General features: G+C 42.8%; 1 protein-coding gene across 1 annotated transcript; it reads left to right on the forward strand.

The window, feature by feature from the left end:
• Nucleotides 1–43: 43 nt before the first annotated feature.
• On the forward strand, nt 44–9354 carry foxo3a (forkhead box O3A). Its single transcript, XM_061063857.1, has 2 exons — nt 44–1343; nt 6780–9354. Exons 1-2 carry the CDS (start codon nt 789–791, stop codon nt 8091–8093), a joined length of 1869 nt encoding a protein of 622 aa, XP_060919840.1. The 5' UTR covers nt 44–788; the 3' UTR covers nt 8094–9354.
• Nucleotides 9355–10111: the final 757 nt, after the last annotated feature.

Consider the following 10111-nt stretch of genomic DNA (forward strand, 5'->3'; position numbering starts at 1 on the left):
TTTCCTCTTCTTGGACTCCCAGCGTTTGCGCGAAGCACAGCAGCAGCAGCAGCAGCAGCAGATTGAATGAAGTGTGTTTGCAGGCAGCTGGCCTCACGGAGGACACCGTGCTGGCCTGTTAAATGCCAGAGATGTTCAGCGAGAATGCATCGGTGCTTTTTTCATTCTAGGACGGGGTGTTCGAGTCTCGCGTAGCTCCGTTTTTTAAAGAAGAAAAGGCGAGCTGCAGGGCCTTGAGAAAGCAATCTCCGCCTTGATGGTATCTGGACGGCAGGCGACTGGCAGCTCTCTGCACGGATGATAAAAAAAAACTTGGGAAAGGAAATGGTCAAGATGGCAGCTGTGTACGGAGAGCTAAAGCTGATGTGGTGACATTATGGTGTAGTAATTTACATGTTCTTTGGCATGCACGACGCAGGATCGCGGTGCAGGACGCGGGCGCTTGTGAAGGAACGCCGTTTGGATTCCTCTAAGAAGACTGGCTCTTCCTCTATTTAACTCCACATTTCGCGAAATTGCAATGCATGTTGACCAGGGTGTGGGCTGTGCAGGAGAAAAGGCAATGTTTTGTTAACGCTGGTCAGCCCCGATCGGATCTGTGTGCTGCGGATAGACGCCTTGCTGGAGGATAGAAGGACGGACACGTGCTGGGACTGGGCTGCAGGCTGGGCATTTGCATACTGTGCATAGTAAATAAACTGCCTCTGTAGCCTGCACACAACATTGATGGAATGCGACCTGAGTGATTTTATAACCCTTTGTGCAGCGACCGAGATATTGCGAGGAACATGGCTGAGGCTCCACTCGATGGCAACGAGCCCCCCTTAAACGTTGAGATAGATCCGGATTTCGAGCCTCAGAAGCGGCCGCGGTCCTGCACTTGGCCGCTGCCCCGTCCGGAGTCTGGTGCGGGCAAACCCGGGACAAATGACACTGACGTAATCCCTGAAGAAGAGGATGATGAGGGGGGCAGCACTGAGAGCGGGGACGCGCAAAAATCCAGCGGTGGTAGTGGTTTTGCAACCCGGGAGGCGAGCAGCAGCTCCGTCTCCCAGCCCGTGGAGGTCCAGCGGGGTCCCAGCCAGGAGGAGGCCGCCGACGGTTCGCCTTCCTCGGCACAGACCCCCACAGCGGCTCTGGGTGGCTCTGCCTCCCAGCAGCTGAGGAAGTCCTCCGCCCGCAGGAACGCCTGGGGCAATTACTCCTATGCAGACCTCATTACCCAAGCCATCGAGAGCTCCCCCGAGAAGAGGCTGACCTTGTCCCAAATCTATGACTGGATGGTGAGGTCTGTGCCATATTTCAAGGACAAAGGCGACAGCAACAGCTCTGCTGGCTGGAAGGTGAGCGGTAACATGCTGCTGCTGCTGCTGCTGTCATCAAAACAAAGACCATACTGTGGTCATGTAAAAACACATACAAACTCACATACTATATCTTTTAATGGAGGGGATGGAGGAGGGTACACATTCAGGTTGAGTTAAAAGAAGACACCGCCAGAGTAAATGCATTTATTTATTTTAGGTTATATTTTCAGGTTTATTATTTGGGTCTCATCATTATACATTTGGGTTACTATAAGGAATTTTGAGTCCCGTTATGTATTTGAAGGTATATATATACATAGGTATATGCTAAGGCACAATTAGACATATTTTGGTGTGGGTGTTGAATATTAGGTTTATGATGCATATTTTGGTGTTTGAAACACATTATAGGGCATATTTGAGTCTCATTATTCAGTATAAGGTTCATTATCTGAATTATTTGTTTGCTTAGTTAGTTCTTGGGTGTATTGCAATATAGGTGTAGGTATATTATTTTGTGTTTTGGTTTATTAAAAGCCACATGTGGATGTCATATAGTTTTTAGGTTAAGGCATTTTGAATCATTTTAGGCATATTCAGGTGTCATTTTATTCATGTGCATTAACTATGTTCATAAGGCATATATCTAGATGTTAGAGAAGGGTTAACCAAAAGGGAATTTGGTGTTGTGTGGCTGTCTGGCAAGCACATGGTCTCAAATGACAAATGTCCCAAGTTGTTGTCACATTTCCGGGCTGTAATAGTGTATGCATCAAATTGAAAGAAGAAGAAAAAGAGGCTGAGTAAGCTCTAGATGCTGTAAAACCAGTGTATGAGAGTCGAGACTCAAAGCAGGCGATGCAAAGTGTATTTCACTTTCAGACTAACTGCTCATGCTGCAGCAGCTGAGGGGCTTCTTACAAGCTTCAGTGGGGCCCTGCTTCTGTTTGATTTTAAGGATTAGTCCGGCCTGGAAAACCAATTCATCTGTCATGGAATCAAGTCTGATGAAAGCTTTGAGCTTTGCAGGATTTAGATGGTGGGGGTAGAAAAACTCTGGAAATAGGTTTGTAATCCTGCACAACTGTGGATGTGTGATTCAGGCTGATTCCAGGAGTTTCTTCATGAAGAAATTACAGTCAAGACAGTGCTTTAAATCTTAACATAATGATGGTAATTGTAGTAGGAAATACGGACAGTGTGTTGGGAAACTAATTGACACTAATAGCTGATTAGCATGCACAGAATCAGCTGGTTACGTGATGCTTCAGATTAGTGGCGGTCGGTTTTCATTCATGTTTGTGTGCTTGTTTGCCACCAGATGCAGTCAGGGGCTGCAGGCAAATAGTGGCATGCAGAAGAAAGGGTTAAACTAAGGGTTTCTGAATTGCTGACATCAGCATTTCTGAGGAGATGCTTCTGTAGCTGTGTGACATTCAGCGATGAGTTAAAATTTGGTCAACGGTTAGAGGTACTGTGTGCAACAAATGTAAGGTATCGGCATAAAAGCAGGAATGCAGCACAATATTTTGGATTCCTCACTTGGGCAGTCTGTATAACCCTCTTCTTGCATCCAAAGCTGTTCATTTTGCTAAATGTATATAAGACCAATACCCTCGTCAGTCCTACGTTATTGCTTTACAGGTTGTAAATCCAGACCTGTCACACTTCCCAATACAGTCGCTAACCAGTATAAAACCAGATTCCATAACAACAATCTGTGCGTCGCTCCAACCTGAGGTTAGATATCCTCTCTTGTTGTGAATCCAAACAGCTCCAGTAGAGATGACCAGCGACTCAGCTCGGCCCTGCTGTGTGCCACCCTGTCTTTTTTTCAAGTGGCTCGGGCACAAGAATCAATCAGCTGACTATAAATTATGTAGGTCAATGTGTGGCTGTGTGTGTGTGTGTGTGTGTGTGTGTGTGTGTGTGTGTGTGTGTGTGTGAGAGAGAGAGAGAGAGAGAGAAGCTCAGTGTTTCTCTTTGGATCCGGCTCTGGCTAAACTGGCATCACTCCAGTCCTCCGCTCAGAACGAGGCTTTGCTCAAAGGGTGCTGCTGCTGCAGCGCTGCTATGGCTGCGTGGGGGAGGGGCAGACAGGAGTAGCTCTTTGTGATTTATCTTTGATAGCTGTATGGCTCCTACTGGATCTACCTGAGCAGCATTCAGAGAATTTACATCATCTCTGAAGCGCTTTGGATACAAATAATGTCCACTCGATTTTTTTTTTTTAACCAGCATGCCTGGTTGCGTCAGCTGAGCACTTGTACACTGTTTGTTTTGTCACCCAGAATATAACAGGAATGTTGTGTTTTGCACATATAGCCCAGGATAAGTATTTACTTAATACCACAGCAAACTCGAAATAGCTTGAAATACAAAGAAGACATATCAAAAACATTACCTTTTTTCACAACACAAACAACTCTGTAATAAACACATCTGTGCAATTAACCAGTAGCGCTTTGTTGAATGAAAGAGGGGCCAATTTTATCCTTTTATCCTTTTTCTAATGTTTTAAACATCATTATTGTACAGTTCAGTGTAATTTACAAAGTGAAACTGCTGGTTTGCCCGTGTGCTGTACCATTACACAATCCAATACACTAAGACAACAATTTATGGTCTCATTGTTGACTGTAGCATTGATTAAAAACCTCTCTGACAGGCTCTTCCAGAGTGCAAGCCTCACAAAGGTTCATTTATTTATTGCAGAGCTGTGGTATTGGATTTCATTGGACTGAGCAGGACAGGTGTTACTTTATTGTGTCAACCCTCTCATGTCTTTAAAGATGAAGTCGGTACATTTCAGCATTTATAAAGTACTGCTGTTCAGCCCCACATGAGAAGTGTTTTATCAGACATTATGTGTGGCAGTACTATCCCTTAAGTACACCTATAAACATGCTCTTTTTCTAATGTCATTAAATACAACTTATTACTCAGATTCTGCTGAAAATAGGCTGTATCAAACATGGGACAGTTTAGGTTGCTTTGGCGGAACATCTGCATATCTGTGACATTTTGAGCACTTCTCTTCCTTTTTGCACTCTTTATCAAACAATCCAATATTAATCTTTTTTTTTTTTATTGACTTTGCTAATGGCGATTGACAATATTACACCCAATGAGAAAAGCGAAGTGTTGGTTGAAGCCACTTTGAAGCAGGGTGAGTAAAAGATCAGGTTACAGGTTAAGGTTGGCGATACATTACTTTTCTCATTATCAACAAAAAGACCAAAACGAACAGTCTGTCCTACTAACAAGAATCTCCTGTGTAGCAAGAGCTGATATGATTGTTTATTTCTGTGTGGAATAGGACTCAATTGTAGCTGAAAAACAATCATGAACAAAACTTTTGCACTGGGTCACATGTTATTTTGTAACAGTAATGGGCACTGTAGTTACTTTTCAGTTAAGTTTAATACACAATCCTTACGCTGTAAATACTCACTAATGCTTAATGACTTGATGCTATTAAACAGTCCCAAACAAATGAACTTTTACTAATTTTTTAAATAACCAAACTATCGAGCAAGCTGCTGCAGGAGATTACTGAGGTCTCTTGTAAAACTGGCTAAATATTTGAGAATGTTTTTAAATAAATAATTTGACACCGCTGACAAAAAGCTACTTAGCGTTGCCTATTAGTAAACAAAAATGATAAATTAAATTTACAATTTTTGAATAGAAAAAACATTATTAAAATGCTTTCCCAGATTAAAAAGGCACTGGTATCAGATTTTGTTATCTACTGAGTACTGAAAAAGTGTGCTTTATTGTTAGCGAGCAACAGCTAACCGGCTACTGCTAACTTAATATGTTCTCTAAGGACTTGAGGTATCAATATTCTTTTGTTACTTTTAATAGAATTACTAAAATCTACACGTACACTGCTATTGTAGTAAATAACAGCTGTTTGTTTTAATTATTATTATTGATTATATTTGCAAACAGGGAAACCCCCAGCCTGGCCTTTTCTTTTCACACATGCCATTTTTTATTAGCGTTTTTGTGTAGGATCAGTAGCTTACTAAACAAAATGTCCCTTTTTGATTTGTGAGCTTTCAAGGTTTTGTTAAGCAACTGGTTGTTACCTTTGGACAGATCCTGGATAACTGTTAGCAAGCAGCTTGCTAACTGGCTGCTGGCCGTAGCTTCGTATTGTAGAGTCTTGAGAGTGGTATTTCTTTTCTCCTCTAACTCTCTACAATATGTCTTTCCCAGGCCTTTATGTAATAATATAAACATATTTCTATATATATGAATTCACCTTTATAAAGATTTTGTATTCAGAAGAAAATAATGGGGCTACAGTGTAGAGAAGTGTTTATGTCCTGAGAGATGAACTACCACACTGCCAGTTTCAAACTTTTTGTGGGATTTTACTTAAAATAATCTAAAATAGAGGAACACATAACCTTATTTTTTAAAGTCAGAACATTAACCTTATTAGGAGATCATTGCTTGATTCTGAGTGATTAGCAAAAGCCTGATGAAGGGGAGGTTGTGCGCAAAATGTCACTGTGGTGCTATATTCAATAAGTGCATATCGGAGCCATTCATTGTCTGTTTTATTAGCAAAACGGTATAACAGTTAAATCTTATTTGTGTTGTGTGGTAATGAGCATAAAAAAATGTGTAGGCTACCTGAAGTTGTTTTGTTCTGAGAGTCACATGTGTTTTGTTGTTGTTGTAAGTGATGAAAGTGTTTGGTTGTGTTTGGCCTAATCCCTTAATTGGCTTGAAGCAAAGGCTTTGCTAGAAGTTTGATCTCAGCGGGTCATTCCATTGACTCGTTGCCTTCAGACAAGAACAGTGGCCGATGCTCGATCTCTGTCACCACAAAGCAACCTTATTTACAGCTGCCTTTATAGGATTCATACCGTGTAGGACATGCACACATGTGAGCAGATGTACTTACTGTAGATGTACTGTGTTTAGCTTGTTTTAGTGTTTGTTCAGTTTAATCTTCGGAGAGATGGCTTTAAATGGGAACTCAAGTTTACTCAAGTTAATTCAAGCTTAAGAGAATTATGCTGGACCCTCTCCCGGTGAAGCTTTCCTTCGGGCTGCAGAGATAACTGCAGTTTTCTCCTTGTGTTGCTGCAGTGTGACTTATTGAAGGCCAGTCGCGCAGACTCCAGCTGTTTAATTTTGTACATGGTTGGGAACATCTCCAGGGAAATCCTGTAGACCTTTCTGAGCAGCCAGAAATAGGTCACAGTGTGAGGTGCAAAAAAGGAAGCGTCTATTAAAAAACACTGCAGTGCTAGTATTGTTGATTGTTGTGAGAGTATAGCAATAGCAACAATAAAATTGGATATTCTGTTCGTTCCCTCATTTTTGAAATATTTGCCTATGCAGATCGTCTTTCACAGAAGCATATTAATTATACTAATCAGCTCTAATGGCCAAGTATTTGTAGGCATATAAACCATTTATTGATTGCTCTCTTTTGTTTCATTGCAGAATTCCATCCGACACAATCTGTCCCTCCATAGTCGTTTTGTGAAGGTCCAGAATGAAGGAACAGGGAAAAGCTCCTGGTGGATGGTCAACCCAGAAGGTGGGAAAGGAGGCAAAGCTCCGAGAAGACGCGCCGTATCGATGGATAACAGCAAGTACATCAAAGGAGCCCGAGGACGTGCCACCAAGAAGAAAGCCTCGCTGCAGGCAGCTCAAGACGGCAGCTCGGAGAGCACATCCAGCCTCTCCAAATGGACAGGAAGTCCGACCTCACGCAGCAGCGACGAGCTAGACGCCTGGACAGACTTCCGCTCCCGGACCAATTCCAATGCCAGCACACTCAGCGGCCGTCTGTCCCCAATCCTGGCCAACCTCGAACTGGACGAGGTGCCTGATGATGATTCACCCCTCTCCCCAATGCTGTACTCCAGTCCCAGCAGCATGTCCCCGTCCACAGGTCCCACGGGCCTCTCAGACCTGGCAGGTACCATGAACCTCAACGACGGGCTCTCTGACAACCTAATGGACGACCTTTTAGACAATATCAGCCTGACAGCGTCCCAGCAGCCTCCTCCTGGAGAGGAAGACAACGGAGCCAACGGTCAGGGGAGCTCAGTGTTTACCTTCAGCTGCTCAGGTAGCAGTCTGGGTAGCCCCTCTGGCAGCTATGGGCCTAACCCTCTTTTTAGCCCGCCGTCCATCACAAGCCTGCGCCAATCACCAATGCAGACCATCCAGGAGAACAAGCAGACCACCTTCTCCTGCATCTCTCACTTTAGTGACCACCAGACCCTGCAGGATCTTCTCAGCCTGGACTCCCACGGCCACAGCAACGTCATGCTCACCCAGTCTGACCCACTGATGTCGCAGGCTAGCACCGCCATCGCCCTGCAGAACTCCAGACGAAACGCCATGCTGCTCCGCAAAGACCACATGTTGGTGAACCACACTGGTGCTGGTCAGGGCCAAAGCTCTTCAGTGCCTGGTTGGCAAGCTGGCTTGTCAACCTCTGACACCGACGCTGGACACCGCGATGCCAAGCAACCGCTCCTGAAGTCTCCCAGCAAGAACACCTCTATGCAGCTTGGCTCTGGCTTGTCCGGCCAGGACCGCTTTCCCGCCGATCTGGACCTCGACGTGTTCAACGGCAGTCTGGAGTGTGACATGGACTCCATCATCCGCAATGAACTGATGGACGCAGATTGCCTGGACCTCAGCTTCGACTCCCGCCTCACCTCTGCCCAGAACGGCAACAGGAATTCAGGAAGCTTTTCCAGCTCAAAACAGACCTCCCCTCACAGCTGGGTCCCAAGCTGAGAAGCTCTGTCAGAGCTGTGGTGTGAAAAAAAAAGGGGTGGGGTGTAAATTGGGGTTCATTGTCCTGCATTGTGCAACTAGAGGGAAAATATGTTAACGTGTATTCATGTAGTATTTTTCTGTTATTTCTTATGTGAGGCATTAAGTTTGGTACTGTATTCAAGTGTCAAAGACACACAATGGTGTCTTCAAAGAGGAGAAAAAAATCTTTCAAAAGATCAATGCCTAGGCGGTGTGAAAAACAGTATTGACTGGAATGGAAATACAGGACATTTTGTTTAAATATATGAAAAGCATCAACTCGTGTTAGTCTCAGGGAATCACTCAAACAGTATCACTAAGTGATACATGAAACTGAAGATGAATTATGTTTCCACCCTGCTTTCTCTCCTCTTTCACACCCTTTCATACCTACAACAACATTTTTGCCAAACCAGCTGTCAGCCTGTTGTGACTGACGGCCTGTTTACAGAAATAAGCTGCAGAGAATGTTACATTATTACGTTCCAGTGGAGGATACTTGACATGCTTTTTATTTTTCAAAGTTTCTTTGAAAGACGTAGCCTGAATGGACTAAACGTTTGAAAAAATCAAGTGTTAATGAAAAGCTCCCCCCCCCCCCCCCCCCCCCATGATGCACAGAGTCACACACACCAAATATCAATCTGTAGAGGTTAAAATGTTATCAAGATGTGAACTGATCTACATTTTGTGGTTTTTGTATGTAATGTTTTATTTTCATTTAGTAAATTTTACCCTGTGATTTTAGTGACATTACTGTGAATATTCCTTCTAAAGAGGTGCATTACTGAAGTCTTGATAATATGGTGTTTCTGCTGCAGATCCCTTTTCACCATCTCCCCCCCTCCTCCTCCTCCTCCCCCTCCTCCTCCTCTTTCTCTCCTACTTACTGCAATATTGGAAGTACAGCTCGGTATAGAGATTTAAAAACCATGTTGAGCAGGAAGCGACATTGTTTAGCTATAGATGACATCATTTAGCAAACACTTAAGACTATTTGGATTAAATTAACCACCCACACAGAGTCCACAGCACTCTACTACGATATTTTGGTGTTTGTTAATTTGAAGGAGTTCTTGGTGCTATGAATAAGAAGATAGCAGGGAGTGGCTACAGACAGAGCAGCATGACTAGCCTCCCCCTTGTTATCAGCACTAGAGCAGGTGCTGGAAAAAAATCTAAGTGTTTCCAACCCTGTCAGAGGAGGTCGTGTAGTATCTTAGAGCCATCTTTGCCATTTTAAGAAAGGAAAAAAACCCACTATTTTAAATATTGCCAAAATATTTCTGCATTTATAGTGGAAATAAGATGATATACAGTGTATAAATATAAGAGGCCTGTGCTATAAGGGCAAAAAACATCAGCACAGTTTTTGTAGGAACAGCAGGATGTTTTTTTTTTTTTTTTTTTTTTTTTAAGTTTACATTTTTATCAGCTGGTAATTTTTTAACTGAATTTGTCTTTTGTTTGCAGTATTGACATGTATTTATTTCCTTATCCTCATGAACATATGTTACGCTTTAACCATATGTCGTGTGGCTGAGCTTTCTAAAGGCACTTTTGTTGTAATGGCCTGTTTGACATTTTGACCTGCCCATTCCTTATTGATTAGGACAACACTGCACTGAAAATGGTGCCTGAACTAGCACTTACCATTAGAGTTATTAAGAGAATCGAATTATTCTGCCCTGTTTAAAATGAACTGGACGATTTTATTACATTTTTGATTTTACTAAATGCATCATGCACAAAAATGATAATATCCCTATAGTACCTTCATGAGGATGATTCATCCAAAAAAACAAAAAAAACATACTCACTTAAAGCCTAATTATTACGCATTCATTTTGAGTAACATCCACTGCCAATATTCCAGCTCCATCTATTCCTATTGCTCCTACAAAACAGAAAAAAGAGAGACATAAAGTTGTCATTGCCAGTTGTAAATCCTATTCCTATCTTGGTTGTATCAGAGATGGTGCATGTAAATAAAGCTT

Source organism: Labrus mixtus, chromosome 18 (assembly GCF_963584025.1).
Source record: "Labrus mixtus chromosome 18, fLabMix1.1, whole genome shotgun sequence".
Classification (NCBI taxonomy): Eukaryota; Metazoa; Chordata; class Actinopteri; order Labriformes; family Labridae; genus Labrus; species Labrus mixtus.

Coding starts and splice junctions, on each gene's coding strand:
- foxo3a (XM_061063857.1), top strand. CDS start 789: ATGGCTGAGGCTCCACTCGATGGCAACGAGCCCCCCTTAAACGTTGAG. Junction 1,344..6,779: donor ACAGCTCTGCTGGCTGGAAG/GTGAGCGGTAAC, acceptor GTTTCATTGCAG/AATTCCATCCGACACAATCT.